Below are 18,235 nucleotides of genomic sequence, written 5' to 3'. Positions count from 1 at the left end.
GAAATGCTGGTTACTGTACACATTACACATAGAAACTAACTATTCAGGTATCCAACATCCACCATGATGTTTAGTTAGAACATTTCACACAGCATAGACACCATATGCAGTTCACAAATCAATCAACCCTGTACATCACTGATGCTTAACCAATACAAATATTGATAAATGAATATAACACCGTATGACAGAGTTTATACCTGTTTATGACACTGTCCATATCAATGTCAAATAAAGTGTTACCCAAATTGCCTTGAATGTAAAAATCAACAACCCGCTTGGGCAAAAACGTACCAGTAGACTACGCAAAATGGAACAGTCAAACCAATGAGAGAAACATAGAGACACACTGTGTTATGTACCGTAAGAAGTAAAAGTCCCAGACAGTGGTCCACTCATAGGCTCATGCATCTCCTCAGATGGTATGGTCGGGTCAGCTGACCTGTGACAAACACTCCATGGTCTACTACGGTGCACTGGGTGGCAGTGTCAATGTTCTGGCTAATGGACCAGCTGTTCTGAGATGCTGTGGGTTCTATTGGTGGAGGAGACATGAAGAAAGAACGTGAACTGATGGAGTAAGGGTGACTGGTGCACTTCCCTTCTGTCTGAGAGACTGAAGTCTCAGAGACTGCACTAGAGTCAGAAATGCCCTTTCTGGAATACTCATACACGTTCTTCATGAAGGCATTCTTGGTGTTGTGCTCCTTCTTGAAGAGGATGACGTAGCACTTGGGGAAGAAATGACAGCTAAGGACGGCGTAGTTGAAAATGAGGATGACCACCATCTCCACCGCTGGCAGGTACTTCCCTGAGGTGGTCACATAGACGGGCACGAAGATCACCCAGGACATGAGGTAGATGAGCATGCTGAAGGTGATGAACCTGGCATCGTTGAACTTCTGTGGCAGCTTGCGGCCTTTAAACGCGCAGGCGAAACAGACGAGCGCCAAGACAGCAATGTAGCCCAGCATCACACCAAACGCAACGTAGGAGCCCTCGTCACACTCGGCCAGCACAGTGGTGGCGAAGACGGTGGCCTTCTCCCGGGGGCTCTGCAGGACCAGCCACAGGGTGCAGGTGAGAACCTGTAGGGCCACACAGAGACAAATGATGGCGTAGGGTTGGTAGAGGCGGCGGAGAATGTCCTTCAGGTCAGGCTTGAGCTGGAAGGCCAGCAGGATCTTCAGGGACTTGACCAGGATGCAGGAAACACACAGGGTGAAACTGAGGCCAAACAGCACCTGACGCACCTTCACAATGAGATGAGAAGAGATGAGACAATGAGACAGAACTGTATTATCTCTTTGTATTTACATTTGCTTTGCGTCTACAAACTAATTTCCTTGCCACAAAGTTACAAAAGGTTCAGAACAATACACACACAATAAACCATGAATTCACAAACTGACACTGGTACAATCAGACAATGTCACAGACAGTACATTACAGAAGTGTTTCCCAAACTGTGTGTACCGTACATACCTTACACTGGAGGCTGCTGGGATGACCTACGAAGAACACAGCGCCAACAAAACTTCCCACTAGGGAGAGCAGGATGAGCTGGGAGAGAGGCCCCCCGGCAGCCTTCACCACGGGGGTCTGGTGGTGGTGTAGGAAGAGCGCCCCCACCAGGAGAACCAGGATGATGCCCAGGGCCACCAGCGCCAGCAGCACCACCGCAAAGCCATCCTGCCAGGAGAAGAACTCCAGGGTTTTATGGGTACACCCAAAGCTCCCTTCCAAGGACCACTCTCTCTTTGTGTCACAAGACAGACACTGGTCCATGTCTGAAGAGGAGAGAGAGGCACACAAAGGGTTGGAAAGGAGGATAGTGCTTGAACAACTGTTTAGCATTTAGAAATATATTTGTTGTTGCCTCGTACTAACAGTGTTGGATAAGGACAGTGTTGTAAGATTGTGTGAACTGAGGAGAGTTAGAGTACACTTGTGTGTATAGATGACAGTACAGGAGAACTAACCAGTGTTGTTGGTGTAGTTGTTCTCAGTGCAGTTGATACATTCATAGCAGCAGGTGTGCTGACCCTCAGCAGTCTTCTTGAACTTCCCAGGTTCACAGCTAGCTGAGCACACAGACACCACATCCTGCATCGGGAAACAATGCACTAATTTAAATGGCTGACCCAAGAAAAACTGTGACTGAAATCTATTAATAGTAGTTTTCAAACAAGCCTTTACATGGCACAGTTTAACCTAGCTCTCAACTTAAAACCATGTTCAATTGAGCAGACCCTTACAGAAAAAACACATGAATTTCACGTGATCACATGTGAAGTGTTCCAAAAACATGTTTTCATGTGATCACGTTATCGTATGTGAAGTTAATGTGATAACATGTGAGAGTATGTAAAGCCACATGTGAAATTTCAAGTGAAATCATGTGATTTTCCACATGTAAAATCATGTGGTTTTTCAGTCAGGGAGGTGTATTCACAGCCTGGTCTCATAGACTAGTTGTAACATAGTAAAAATACATCTAGAACACTCAAATGAGTATGATATGTTACGTTTGGTATAGCTACATAAGACTGGGTCTGGGTGTATGGGTTGGCATATAACGCGAACATCTAGCAACCCAAAGGTTGCAAGTTTGAAACTCATCATGGAAACCTTTAGCATTTTAGATAATTAGCAACTTTTCAACTGCTTACTACTTTGAAACTACTTAGCATGTTAGCTAACCATTCCCCTAACCCAAACCCTTTTAGCTAACACTAACCTTAACCTTTTTAGCTAACCCTAACCCTAACCTTAACCCTTTAATCTAACTCCTAAACTTAACCCTAACCCTAACCCCTAACCCTTACCGTCAGGTCAGTTAGATTTTTGGTGTGTCCACTGGTGTAGCTGAAGCTGTTGTTGATTGGATGGTACTCAGCTATAATGTCATTGACGTTGATGACCCCTCTCACAGACTTCCACAGGGTTACATCATAGCCAAGGCCAGGGTATGATAGATTCGAAAAGATGGTGGAGGCGGACGATGAAGTGGATTGTGAATCTAAAAACGTAAGAATCAAGGAGGATTGAAGTAAATCAAATCAAATCAAATGTTATTTGTTGCATGCGCCAAATACAACAGGTGTAGACCTTACAGTGAAATGCTTACTTACAAGCCCTTAACCTACAATGCAGTTTTAAGAAAGAATACCTAAAAAAAAAGAAATAAAACTAACAAATAATTAAAGAGCAGCAGTAAAATAACAATAGCGAGGCTATATATAGGGGGTACCGGTACCAAGTCAAGTCACCGGTTAGTCGAGGGTATTGTTCAAAAAATGGGAAAAGGAGCAAAGTAGGGTACAGTGCGGAGAATGTCCCTTTATGTCTTGTAGGAGTAAGGTTTGTTAATGAGGAGCAGCTTATCGAAATACCAATCTTGAAGAATCCATTTGAGCTATCCAAACTGGTGGAGAGCGTGATGGGTAAAGTGAAGGATGTGAGGATCACGAAAGGCGGTTTTGTTTTGATTTGATGCACGTCGGATGACTCGAGTGGTGAATGATGAAAAAGTGAAGAGTTTATCTGTTCTTTAGTTTTTTGACATGTAACCGGTGTGAAATGGCTAGCTAGTTAGTGGTGCGCGATAGTAGCGTTTCAATCGGTGGCGTCACTCACTCTGAGACCTTGAAGTAGTTGTTTGCCTTACTCTGCAAGGGCCTCTGCTTTTGTGGAGCGATGTGTAACCGTGCTTCGAGGGTGACTGTTGTCGATGTGTGCAGAGGGTCCCTGGTTCAAGCCCAGGTTGGGGCGAGGAGAGGGATGGAAGCAATACTGTTACATTGATGCTGTTGACCCAGATAACTGGCTGCTGCGGAAAAAGGAGGAGGTCAAAGGGGGGTGAGTGTAACCGGTGTGAAATGGCTAGCTAGTTAGCGGTGCACGATAGTAGCGTTTCAATCGGTGGCGTCACTCGCTCTGAGACCTTGAAGTAGTTGTTTCCCTTGCTCTGCAAGGGCCGCAACTTTTGTGGAGCGATTGGTAATTGTGCTTCGAGGGTGACTGTTGTCGATGTGTGCAGAGGGTCCCTGATTCAAGCCCAGGTAGGGGTGAGGAGAGGGACGGAAGCAACACTGTTACACGTACTCAATTGCAGTTGAGGTATATAAACTACAAAGTCACAGCATTTATCCCAAGACCAATGCAGTGTGATCATTGTAAAGCTTTTGGTCATGTGTCAAGGGTTTGCAGAAGGGAGAAACCGAGATGTCCTAGTTGTGGAAAATATCATTTAATGTGTTATAAAAGTGATGAAAAAGTGAAATGTTGCTAAGAATATCGAACAGGAAGCTAAAAAGAAGGCAGCTATGAATGAGTATACCGACATAGAAGCTTTTAATAAAATACGGGTCGGAGCAATTTGGACAACGAGGATTTTAACTCCGCCGACGAAGATTGCTTTCAAGAAGGATTGGATCCACTTTTAGATCTGTAAGTAAATTAATTTAATGACTTTATAGAGCTAATTTACTATATGTATTTCGTTTTTTATACGTTTTTGTGCTTTGGATTTAGTTTACATAGGCCTACAGTGGGGAAAAAAAGTATTTAGTCAGCCACCAATTGTGCAAGTTCTCCCACTTAAAAAGATGAGAGAGGCCTGTAATTTTCATCACATGTACACGTCAACTATGACAGACAAATTGAGAGAAAAAAAATCCAGAAAATCACATTGTAGGATTTTTAATGAATTTATTTGCAAATTATGGTGGAAAATAAGTATTTGGTCACCTACAAACAAGCAAGATTTCTGGCTCTCACAGACCTGTAACTTCTTCTTTAAGAGGCTCCTCTGTCCTCCACTCGTTACCTGTATTAATGGCACCTGTTTGAACTTGTTATCAGTATAAAAGACACCTGTCCACAACCTCAAACAGTCACACTCCAAACTCCACTATGGCCAAGACCAAAGAGCTGTCAAAGGACACCAGAAACAAAATTGTAGACCTGCACCAGGCTGGGAAGACTGAATCTGCAATAGGTAAGCAGCTTGGTTTGAAGAAATCAACTGTGGGAGCAATTATTAGGAAATGGAAGACATACAAGACCACTGATAATCTCCCTCGATCTGGGGCTCCACGCAAGATCTCACCCCGTGGGGTCAAAATGATCACAAGAACGGTGAGCAAAAATCCCAGAACCACACAGGGGGGACCTAGTGAATGACCTGCAGAGAGCTGGGACCAAAGTAACAAAGCCTACCATCAGTAACACACTACGCCGCCAGGGACTCAAATCCTGCAGTGCGAGACGTGTCCCCTGCTTAAGCCAGTACATTTTCAGGCCCGTCTGAAGTTTGCTAGAGTGCATTTGGATGATCCAGAAGAGGATTGGGAGAATGTCATATGGTCAGATGAAACCAAAATATAACTTTTTGGTAAAAACTCAACTCGTCGTGTTTGGAGGACAAAGAATGCTGAGTTGCATCCAAAGAACACCATACCTACTGTGAAGCATGGGGGTGGAAACGTCATGCTTTGGGGCTGTTTTCCTGCAAAGGGACCAGGACGACTGATCCGTGTAAAGGAAAGAATGAATGGGGCCATGTATCGTGAGATTTTGAGTGAAAACCTCCTTCCATCAGCAAGGGCATTGAAGATGAAACGTGGCTGGGTCTTTCAGCATGACAATGATCCCAAACACACCGCCCGGGCAACGAAGGAGTGGCTTCGTAAGAAGCATTTCAAGGTCCTGGAGTGGCCTAGCCAGTCTCCAGATCTCAACCCCATAGAAAATCTTTGGAGGGAGTTGAAAGTCCGTGTTGCCCAGCGACAGCCCCAAAACATCACTGCTCTAGAGGAGATCTGCATGGAGGAATGGGCCAAAATACCAGCAACAGTGTGCGAAAAACCTTGTGAAGACTTACAGAAAACGTTTGACCTGTGTCATTGCCAACAAAGGGTATATAACAAAGTATTGAGAAACTTTTGTTATTGACCAAATACTTATTTTCCACCATAATTTGCAAATAAATTCATTAAAAATCCTACAATGTGATTTTCTGGATTTTTTTCCCTCATTTTGTCTGTCATAGTTGACGTGTACCTATGATGAAAATTACAGGCCTCTCTCATCTTTTTAAGTGGGAGAACTTGCACAATTGGTGGCTGACTAAATACTTTTTTCCCCCACTGTATGTAACAAGTCATTTCAATGTTATATAATTCCAAAGTAGTTATTGTCTATGTTTCATATTAGTTCACTGTTTGCTAAACTCTCATGGCCATTGTTTATTTGTGGTTCTCACATCTGCCTTTGTCTACAAAGTGTTACTGTTTGCATTGTGTGTGTTCTTCACACCTTCTATGTGAGTCACTGTACAGATAAAGTTTAGGCTTGGTGTTTTTACTTTAAAGTAATGCCGTTTTGTAAATTCAGTCAACTGTAATTCTGTGTGTCTTACAACAATATATCCCTTTATTTTATTCACCACAGAGTGGAGGATACAGAGGATTTGGATGATGACGTTTGGGAGCCACCCCTCCCCAGCAAGCGCCGGTCAAGGTCTTCACCCCCCATTGCTATGTCAATCACCCTGTCGGATGGTTCTACACCCACTTTTCATAGACCTCTTGAAAATGAAAATAGTGGCTTGTGGCACCATTGGTCCTAAAATAATCGGTTTCCCGAAGACCAAGGTAAACGACATAGTGGTCCTCTGTAGCTCAATTGGTAGAGCATGGCGCTTGTAACGCCAGGGTAGTGGGTTCGATCCCCGGGACGACCCATACCTAAAAATGTATGCACACATGACTGTAAGTCGCTTTGGATAAAAGTGTCTGCTAAATGGCATATATTATATATTATGACAAAGACAGAGGAGAGGGGGACAATACATTGGATCAGATCTAACAAGCTGCTTTTTGTGAAACGGAAAGACACAAAGAAAGGGAAGTAACCGTGCTCACCACACCGCATAAGGCATTCAATAACGACAATGTCTCAAGGAGGGTGAAAATAGAAGAATGTCTCCCTTCCTGTTTCTGTGAAGGACTACAATGCCAGCATGGGGGTTATCGACCTATCTGATGCTCTGATAGGCTACTACCAGGTCCTCCACAAGACCAGGAAGTGGTATAATACTTTTTTTTACCACTTTGTGGACATTGTTACAGTAAATGCTTTCATTCTCCACAAGCAAATGGCCAAAGCAAAAGGTCAAACTCCTCTCTCCCAGTTGGCATTCCGAGAGCAGCTGGTGTTGGAAATGACTGAAATGGGGGCCCAAAGCAACCTCACAACCATCACATGACCCCCCACTCAAGGTGAGCGCCACTATTCAACACACATGCCAAAAGACAAAAGGAAGAACTGCACAAAACACTGGGGAAAAAGGGGGAAATGCCAGATCTTATGTCCGAAATTCCAGTTTGCTTTTTGTTTCCTGGCAGAGAGGGACTGCTTCAAAGACTGTCACGACATGCATAAGCTACGGTGAAAGTGAAATCTAATCAAACGAAAACGAATGCCATTTGTAAATAGTTCAGCTTATTTATATTTTGGCACCTTTTTTAGTGAAGGACACGTGTGTATCCAAGTTTGTGTTTGATAAGACATTTTTATATATTTTTATGTATATCTGTTGTTTTTATATTGTTTTTGTAAACAGTTCATTTGTATGTGGGACCAATACATTGAATATGCCTAGGCTAAACGTTCAGGCACTTTGGAGAGGTTGAAAAAACATTTGGATATCCCCTGTATGTCCCCCAACACCACCACGATGCTTGAGAGAGGTTGGTGTTGTAGAAATTTAGTTTTTATAGTGAACAATAACTTTTAGGCACATCCAGTGTGCAGAAACAGTGCAATTACCACATTCGGACACTTTCGAGAGGTTGAAAGGACACTTGAATGTACCCTGGATACCCCATAACACCACCACAATGTTTGAGTGAGGTTGATATGGTAGAAATTGTGTTTTTATACTGAACAAATAGCATTTAGGGATTGCAAATATGTAATAGCACTGGAATTATCTAATTTAGACATATGCCACTTTGGAGAGGTTTAGGGACACTTGGAAACATTCCGTGACCATACCTGACACCCACTTACTAAAACATCTGCTCATTTCTAGTTGTTAGGTCTATCAATCACATTTTTTTCTGATATTGTTCACATTTTGTGGAAGCCATCTGATGTGCTTCCAGCTCTGGGCATCAATAATTCACTCATATCTTGTCAATGAAAGATGACTTTCAAAATAAAAATTATAAAAAAGGTTATTTTGTGTGTGCTTGATCTTGTGTATTCTGAACGATGTAACTCCTATCTATCTTCTGATCATTTCCTTATAATCTCCCATATGTCTTCTTTCCAAATATACCAAGTTTTGGCATGTCAGAATCATGTAATTACACATGAATAGCAGTTACTTTTGGGAATGTCTATTTAGGCGGAAATCGACATTTTGCCATTATATTTAAGAGTTTTTAACATGACTGGGAATACAGATATGTGTCTGTTGGTCACAGATACCTTAAAACAAAGGTAGGGGTGTGGATCAGAAAACCAGTTAGTATCTTTTGTGACCATTATTTGCCTCACGCAGCGCGACACATCTCCTTCGCGTAGAGTTGATCAGGCTGTTGATTGTGGTTTGTGGAATATTGTCCCACTCCTTTTCAATGGCTGTGCGAAGTTGCTGGATATTGGCAGCAACTGGAACACGCTGTCATACATGTTGAGCCAGAGCATCCCAAACATGCTCAATGGGTGACATGTCTGAATATGCAGGCCATGGAAGAACTGGGACATTTTCAGCTTCCAGGAATTGTGTACAGATCCTTGCGACATGGGGCTGTGCATTATTATGCTGAAACATGAAGTGATGGCGGCAGATGAATGGCACAACAATGGGCCTCAGGATCTCGTCACGGTATCTCTGTGCATTCAAATTGCCATCGATAAAATGCAATTGTGTTCGTTGTCCGTAGCTTATGCCTGCCCATACCATAACCCCACCGCCACCATGGGACACTCAGTTCACAACGTTGACATCAGCAAAATTCTTGCCAACACGAACCTATACACGTGGTCTGCGGTTGTGAGGCCGGTTGGACGAACTGCCAAATTCTCTGAAACAACGTTGGAGATGGCCATTCTCTGGTGGACATTCCTGCAGTCAGCATGCCAATTGCAAACTCCCTCAAAACTTGAGACATTTGTGGCATTGTTTTGTGTGACAAAACTGCACATTTTAGAGTGGCCTTTTATTGTCTCCAGTACAAGGTGCACTTGTGTAATAATCATGCTGTTTAATCAGCTTCTTAATATGCTATACCTGTCAAGAGGGATGGATTATCTTGGCAAAGGAGAAATGCTCACTAACAGGGATGTAAACTAATTTGTGCACAACATTTGAGATAAATAAACCTTTTGTGATATGGAAAACATGGGACCAACACTTTACTTGTTGCTTTTATATTTTTGTTCAGTGTATATATTATTTAATGGGCTACGATGGGACCAGAGTTTTTCTAATCAATTTCCTATACACAGACCAGTGGTGATTTTAGCATGTTGTCACGTTCGTTGAGTAAAGGATTAGACTAAGGTGCAGTGTGGTATGCATACATGTTTAATAAATATAATAAACACTTGACAAAGCAACTGAACATGAAGTTCTAAAGGCTATACATCAACCAAGCCAAACAAACAGAAACAAGATCCCACAACATAGGTAGGCAAAATGGCTACCTAAGTATGATCCCCAATCAGAGACAACGATCGACAGCTGCCTCTGATTGGGAACCACACCCGGCCAACATAGATATAGATAACAGAATTCACACCCTGACCAAACCAACTAGAGAAAACCGGGCTCTCAAGGTCAGGGCGTGACACATGTCAATCTTGGTGAGCAAACTCCCATTTTTGTTTTAGATTCATGCCAGCAAAGCCACTACACAACACAACACTAAACAATACATTAATTGCACTATAACGGTGACAAACGGTGCCCACAAACTGTTAGGGCCTACATAAAGCTGTCCCAACAGCAGAGCTTTCTTTTCAGCACAACATAGTTATTCTTTACCACCACTTCACCTGGCTATCAGCAGAGCCTTGTCTGGCAGCGAAACAACCTTTCAGCCTCATTTACTGCCTTTTAAAAAAACATAGCTGATATGGCTGACTTGCTTAAACAAATGTGGTTTCTACTGACAATTGAGATGTACAAACTATGGCATAAGGGAATGATGAGTGGATAAGAGGCAACCTGTCATTTCGATGAAGACATTAATGAGCGAGCTAAGACGGACGTAGTCAATATAACTATTTGTTCAGCACTTTTGAAATGTACAGCGACAGAATTCAGAACATGGGCCATTCTTACGGTGTTCTCCCTGTACACCAAGTCAGAACCATAGAGAAATAAAGGGGACATATAAGCAGACAATGAAAGCTCTTACAATATTCAATGATGACTTTTCTCTAAAACAGGGTATAGGCTACAAGTCAGAACAGTAGGCTAAGTTATGAGGGGGAAAGGGACCAAATTATTAGGGTGAGAAACATGGGCTACTAACAGCTTACTACACAACAAACACTTAGTATTACTTTCTTAGCTACAGTATACATATCTCCCTGGCATATTACATAATTTATGCAGCTTATCCAACTTGTTGTGTTATGTTTATGTCCAATGGCCGATGAGCACCGATACCTTCTATCTATGATTTCTCTTCATATGACAAGGATTGAAAAGGATTTGCCAGTAGATTGTCGACGTGATTCATGATGATGACAGCTTGTGTAGCTTGCTAACTAAGATTTTGAAAGTATGATGTTGACATGATCAGTCCAATCAAAGCTACGGTAGATATAACGGGATTTAATGCCATTTTATCTGTGGCCAATGACCTTGAGCCTTCTTAGATGGGCACTTCTAATGTAAATCTAAGGTAGCACCCAAGGGGGCTTGAACTGCCTAGCTCTCCCTGTAGATTCTGCTGTGACATAGTGTCCCCATGAGTGACAGAACACTGAGCCAATCATGGCGCAACTAGAGAAGATTACCAACGCCTACACTCTGTATTTTCCGCTGGCTGCCTCTCCACCACAGAAAGCACTGAGCTAGGCTGAAACACCTGCATTTTGGAGTTGCCTTACTCAGGAAAGCAAAAAAGAGACCATGTTTGTATGCAATACAGCATGTCAGATCACTAATGTTTAGGTGTATAGGCTGCTACATTTATGTACGAGTTTTTGCTTGTGTCTGTTCGGAGTAATGTGCTATCAGAGCTGCTAAATAAATACCGGAGGAAAGTGGCGAGCGTGCCTTGAGCTTTGTTCGTTGTTCCCAGCCAGCGTGAGTCTAAAAAACAGCACTTTGCCCCTCTTTTTAATGCTTTGTGTCTATATATTTGATTAAACTTAATAAAAAGTGCTGTGGCAAATGCTGCCTGGCCACATGGTTTACGGCATTCTTGTGTTGAAGTGATTATGTCATTAATCTATATCATCATTGCTGGTCTATCATTTATTTTACACAACTCTGTGGTTATTCATTATTTTATCAACCCTTTTGTTACTGTACATCAATCGACACTGTGGGTGGGTTTTGACTGCTAACCTGAGGAATGCGCTCCAGGTTGAGTTGCCGGGCAACAGCGATGGAAATCTCAGAGGAAGAGGCCCCTATTACGGCCATGATAGGCGGGGGACAGGTAGAGGTGTTGGCCCCTCTCCTACAGTCCGTGGTTGGCTCCTGTGTGAAGTAAAGAATGTACACCCTTTATATGAGGTGCTGGCTAATGGAAGATGAACTATACACATGAAAAAGAGGTCACACAGTCGTCTATCCTTGCTGTGGATTGATTTGACCAACGTTTTGGCTAAAGAGCTTTTACCTGTTGATAGATTAATTATTAATGACTAATTATTACACCCTGAAACTGTGTATAATGTGTTAGAAATGTGTGAGTGTAGGACCAGTAAGCTACCATTGAGCTATTATTTAGCAATGTGAGTAAGAGTTAGACCAGACAACAATGGAGAACTGTCTAAACCAAGATAAAGGGGCCTCCCAATTTAGGGAGGATGCGATATCTGCACCTGGCCGAGCAAGGAGTGGGAAAAGATAAGAACAGTGATGGTCAGGAAAGCACGTAACATCTTGGTCCTTCGAGCCGGATTCCAATACCCTGCTTCTGTCATTCCAGGTAACTCTGAAAACCGTCGACGGGCGAATGATACATTCGTAAATAGAAAGTCCTGCCCTTTGACATTAAGGGTTAAAACAGGCCAGAGGACACCTGATTAATGACAGAGACGGTGATGGAATCCAAACCTACATTGAATCTCGGCTGCAAGGATAAGGTCAGTAGTCTTTATTCATTAGTTGGTGAAATTGATTTGAGAACTTGCTAAAATATTGACTGAGGGTAACGTCATAATTTAAAGTAGCAAATTGATCAATGCGTAGCCATTTTAAGGTAGCCAATTTAAGGTTGTAGCCGGTAGCCGATTTAAGGTTGTTAGCCAATTTAAGGTTGGTGGGTCCGTAACGATTCACGGTAATAGGCCATTACCAAAAGAAACTACCCGGTGTTGAAATAGAAGGAACTATTAAAAGTGCACCTATGGGATGTAACCTGTAAGAGATTATAGAACAGTCAACAAATAATCAGGGTTAAACAAATACAAAAAGTACACCAGAAGGAATTAAAATAGCATGTGTGAGAAATAGAATATTAGTAAAGTCAAAAGTCACAAACAACTGTAGATTTTGCTCTAACTCTATCCGTTCTGGAGCCTTATAAACTCCAGGTTACCGATGGTGTTAACCAATAATCATGTATGGTTGTATATGTGTGAGACCTAATGTTTGCTCAAAAGTCACATCTATGAATAATTCCAGGTGGTTGAATAGAGGAGGGAGAACCCATTCCTGTTGTATGAGACTGTCAGGAATTATCAAGATTACATTGTGGGGATAAATTCCTCCATAAAGTATGAGATAATTCTGGGGGACTAGTCAAGACTACATGTACAGGAAGGGGTGGTTTCAGGTGGTTGTATAGAGAAGAGGGAGAACCCATTCCTGTTGTATGAGACTGTCAGGAATTATCAAGATTACATTGTGGGGATAAAATCCTCCGTAAAGTATGAGATAATTCTGGGGGACTAGTCAAGATTACATATATACAGGAAGGGGTGATTCCAGGTGTTGTGGTGTGAAGCTGTTTTGAATTACTTGTCATATTGACTTGTTATATAGAAGAGGTGGCTAAGGGATTTTTAACAGTACTAACCATGGGGGGCAAATCCTCACAAGAGGTCCCAGAATTTACTGGGGACGAGAAATTCATGGAAATGCGAGACAAACGAAATGTGTATTATGGGCATATTTGGAGGAAGAAATATGGCTTTACTGGGCGACTAGATGTAATTAAACTGGCAACCATGATTAAACAAATGCATGTAAATTGTGGTACCGATCTAAAGAAACAGAAAAGAGAGGGCTTAGAAACAGCCAGGGTGTGGCTAGTAGAAGCTAGAAAGCGGGAAGAAGGCAGAAAGAAAAGAGAAGTAAGTGAGAGTGAAAGAGAAGTGAAGGTTGAGGTCTCCGTGCCTCCCCCAGAGCAGAGGGCAGAAAGGTTATATCCAAACTTGGCAGACCAGGCATGGAGAGAAAATCCAGATGATGAATAGGTAGGGAGGAGAAGGAGAGTGCAGGGGAATAATATCGCCCCCCCACCGGCCCCACCTCCCTATGAGGAAGAAGGGGCTGGAGGAGGAAGGGAAGATGAAGGTGAGGAAGAGCCAGAGGTAGAGGAGTACAGGACAAGGGCAGAGAAAGTCAGACAGGAGGCTAAAAGGGAGAAAGAGAAAAGGAAAAAGCTAGAGAGGCACAGGGCTGAGGCCAAGAGAAAGGGGAATGATGAGTCAGAAGGGGAAGAATCAGATGGGGCTGGCAGTGGTAAGGGTAAAATGGAGCAATCATATCCCTTAATAGCCCTGCCAAACCCCAGAGCAGGAGAAGACAACCAGCCTGATACCTTACAAGTATACAGAGCATGGACTCAGAGAGATGTAGTGAGAGCAGTGGAAGGGATACCCCACCCCAAGACGGGGGTACACCAGTTCAGAAGAGATATGGAAGGGCTGACCGCCAGCTTTAAGCTGAATACAGGGGAACTAGAGAGGGCAGTCAGACAGATAGTGTTAAAAGACTGGGCGACAGTGAGAGGGAACTGGGTTCCCGGAGATGGGAATGCGCAGGTCCTAGAGTGGGCAGAAGGAGGGGCTTATGGAGATAAGTTGGCACAACTCTGTGATAATCTGAGAGAATATTATCACAGACATGCCGACTTCTCCAAAGTCCATGAGTGTAAACAGGGAGACAGTGAGACTATTAGTCAATACCTAGAGAGACTGAGAGATGTGTTCAATGCAAACAGTGGGCTAATAGATCCAGGACCAGGGGCACCAGAGGGTCCGTATCACCAACAGTTAAAGATTGCCTTCCTAAGTGGAATGAGGCCAGAAATCTCTCGAACAATAAAAAAATACCCTAATTGGCTGGGGGACGGCTACCTTAGCTGAGGTTAAACGTTATGCAATCCATCATGAACAGAATGTAAAGGAACGAAACAAGAGAAAGGAAGCGAAGGGAGCTGAGTACCTAGTGGCAGTCCTAGGGGAAATGGGAGGTAGGAGAGACTGGAAGAACCTAGGAGAGAAGAGAGGCAACGGTAATAGTGGAGACAGGAGTGAATGGAAGTGTTTCAATTGTGATAAAAAGGGACATTTTGCTAAAGAATGTGAGGAACCGTGTTATGACTGTGGAAGGAAAGGGCACCAGTCAAGAAAATGTAAGCAGAAGGGGAAGAGAGGAAAAGGAGGAAAGGATAATCCAGGCAGAGGAGGAAGAGACAGGGGGAGAAAGCCAGAATCAGAGGAAGAAGAGGAGGCATGACTAGAGTGGGAGGAAGAGAGAAATCAGGAGAAGCAGGAGAGAGAACTGGAGGTGTTTGATCTGTCACTTATAGATTTGGCATTACAACAGGAACAGAAACCATACCTAACATTGACAGTAATGGGTAAAAAGATAACATTTCTCTGTGATACTGGGGCAGACCGAACCTGTATTTGTAAAGATAATGCACCAGAGGGAATTGACATTAATGGAGAAAAAATTATAGTGCGATCAGCCTCTGGTCATAAAGGTATTGAACAACTATCTGCACCAGTAACACTGAAACATGTAAAGACAGGGAGTGAAGCTACTCTGCCTGTACTGATTTCAGTACAGTGTCCTGTTAATCTATTGGGAAGAGATGCGATGACGCAGTTAAACATAGAAGTAAGACCGACAGTGAGGGGAATGCAGGCTCATGTGATAAAGGATAATATGGTTGTACGTGGTGAAGGGGAACCATGTTATTGGTATAGCCAGGACCTGTTGAGGGGAGGTAACTCAGACATACCAAAGACCTTAGTAGACTTGACTAAAACCCTAGTACCTGACTCACCTAAAATGACAGAGGATGACTTACATTAAACTCTGTGGTATAATACACACTCTGGCCCTAGTAAAGAATATGCGGAAGCTCTGTTTAAAACCACAGAAAGGACAATAGGCTTGAAATGGTTTCATTATGATGACACCCATGCAGCAGCAGAAGTCGAATTGGGGCCACAGAGTCAGCAATTCTATAGAGAGAGATGGAGCCCACATGTCTCCTTGGCAAAGGAAGCTCAAGAGGAGTGGTTAGATCTGGGGAAATGGGTGACACAGGCAAAGTATGTTAAAGACTGGCAGACTGCTCCTAACGGGGACCAACATAGCCAATCAACCGGCCGATATCGTAGGAAGTTGAATTGGAAAGCAGGTTGCACACCCGCTGTGCACCTAGACATAGGATGTGATAATTGATGACCAGATATTTTCCTCACAGAGGAACAAGAAAGAGACCTTGAGATTGTACCTCTAAAGTTGTGGTCTAAGGGACAAGCCGATGTGGGGTTAATTAAGGGAGTAACTCCAGTCCAGGTGGTTCCGCGGTCAAACCATAGGCCATACCAAAAACAATATCCAATGAAACCAGAAGCCATTATAGGGATTACTCCCACATTTGACCACTTACTAAAAGGTGGAGTGGTAATCCCGGGGGATGAGGCACAGTGTAATTCACCTGTATTTCCAGTAAAGAAGGCAGCTCCAAGCAATGATTGGCGAATGGTAATGGACCTACAGGGGGTAAATAAGAACATTATTCCAAGAGCACCCTGTGTTCCAGACCCACACACTCTATTGAACCAATTGAAACCAGAACATTCTTACTTTACTGTGATAGACATAGCTAATGCTTTCTTTAGTATACCTGTATATCCTGATAGTCAAGGATGGTTTGGCTTTACCTTCAAAGGTCAGAAATACACATACTCGAGACTTCGACAAGGTTATTCGGAAAGTCCCCAAAAAAATTCCCAGGCTATCACACGTAACCTGGGAATGTTTGAACCCCAAGAGGGGAGCCAAATTTTTATATATGTCGATGATATACTGGTAGCAAACCCCTCGAAGGAGGGGTGTAAAAAGGATACCAGTTTTTAACTTTTATGGCAGGACAAGGGCACAAGGTCAGTAAAAAAAAACTACAACTCTGGCAGAAAGAGGTAATATATCTAGGTCACACGATAACGCAGGATGGGAGAACCCTAAACTCGTCAAGAAAAACAGCAATATTAGAAGCTCCTAAACCTCTGAATAAGAAACAAATGATGAGCTTTTTGGGAATGATAAATTACTGTCGAGCATGGATTCCCCATTATGCATTACACACTGGAAAATTTAGTGATCTTATCTATGGAAAAGCTATGGCAGCACATGATAAAATAATCTGGAATAACGAGGCTGATTTGCAATTTGAGGAAATTAAGCAATTATTGACCTCTTCAACGGTGCTGGCGTTCCCTAGATATGACAGACCATTCACTCAAACTGTGGATTGTAGAGAGGGATATATGACATCAGTACTGACACAAAAAACATGGGGACAAAAATAAACCGGTAGCATATTTTTCTTCAAGACTTGATGAGGTGGCTCAGGCAATGCCTGTCTGTTTGCAATCAGTTGTGGCAGCTGCTAATGCAGTGCAGGACTCAGCTTCAATAGTACTATACCATGATCTAACCTTAAAAGTTCCACATGCAGTGTCAATTCTGCTATTGGAACACAAGATGGCGGACATGTCACCAGCACGACACCTATCTTGTATGATAAGATTGCTGAACATGCCAAATCTAACTATTGAACGATGTACAACGCTGAATCCTGCAACATTGGTTGCAGTTATGAATGATGGTAGTCCCCATAACTGTATTGAAGAAACTGAAAAAATAGTACTACCCAGGCCTGACTTAACAGACTTAGCTATACCATGTTGTGAAGTAACAATGTTTGTTGATGGATCTTCTAGGAAGAATCCTGATGGCACGAATGCAACTGGTTATGCTGTAGTGACAGAGAACGAGGTTCTAGCTGCCGAACCATTGCCAAGAAACTACTCTGCCCAACAGGCAGAGATAGTGGCATTAACAAAAGCATGCCAACTGGGTAAAGGGAAGGTTATAACTATCTATACCGACAGTGCATATGCCTTTAATACCGTACATGTCTTTGCTGCCCAGTGGAAGAATAGAGGAATGGTTACGACTTCGGGTAAACCAATAACACATGCAGAGTTGATTCTTGACCTCCTAGATGCAGTACTATTACCAAAAAAGCTCGCAATATGTAAGAGTGAGGCGCATACTACAGGGAAGGATAGCATTACTTTGGGGAATGCAAAGGCAGATGAGGAAGCTAAGAAGGCTGGGTCAAAACACTTCTCTGGTTCCAGTCAGCTGTCAAAAGAGGACGTTTCGATAGACAGAGATCTACTTATAGAGAGCTACAGTAGGGCACCAATTAAGGAAGTTCACAGATGGGTAAAGCAAGGCGCAGTAAATAAGGAGGGAATATGGGTCAAAGATAGCTTACCAATTCTCCCGAAATCACTGTTTAGATATGCTGCAATATTGACACACGGGCAGAGCCATGTGTCAACCGGAGGGATGGTAGAGCAGATTAGACAACACTTTGTTGCATATGGGATTACAAATTATTTAAAAAACTTTTGTTCAAGATGTGTTATCTGTGCTCAAAGTAATCACCAGGGCAGACAAAGGGCACCTCTGGGTGAGTACCCTCCGGCT

The 18,235-nt window shown here is 42.9% G+C and overlaps 1 protein-coding gene across 1 annotated transcript in view; it reads right to left on the bottom strand.

Moving 5' to 3' along the window:
- Nucleotides 1–395: 395 nt before the first annotated feature.
- The window catches only part of LOC121585333 (G-protein coupled receptor family C group 6 member A-like), a 39,991-nt gene continuing 22,151 nt past the window's right edge, over nucleotides 396–18,235 (bottom strand). Inside the window, exons 4-8 of the mRNA XM_045208342.1 lie at nucleotides 11,596–11,734; nucleotides 2,829–3,022; nucleotides 1,983–2,106; nucleotides 1,486–1,790; nucleotides 396–1,253 (exon numbers count right to left, since the gene is read on the bottom strand). Of these exons, the coding sequence (XP_045064277.1) occupies nucleotides 396–1,253; nucleotides 1,486–1,790; nucleotides 1,983–2,106; nucleotides 2,829–3,022; nucleotides 11,596–11,734 (1,620 nt within the window). The remainder of the gene's footprint in view (nucleotides 1,254–1,485; nucleotides 1,791–1,982; nucleotides 2,107–2,828; nucleotides 3,023–11,595; nucleotides 11,735–18,235) is intronic.

The sequence above is a fragment of the Coregonus clupeaformis genome, chromosome 28 (assembly GCF_020615455.1).
Source record: "Coregonus clupeaformis isolate EN_2021a chromosome 28, ASM2061545v1, whole genome shotgun sequence".
In the NCBI taxonomy this organism is placed as follows: Eukaryota; Metazoa; Chordata; class Actinopteri; order Salmoniformes; family Salmonidae; genus Coregonus; species Coregonus clupeaformis.
This window is presented reverse-complemented; position numbering and strand designations above follow the sequence as displayed.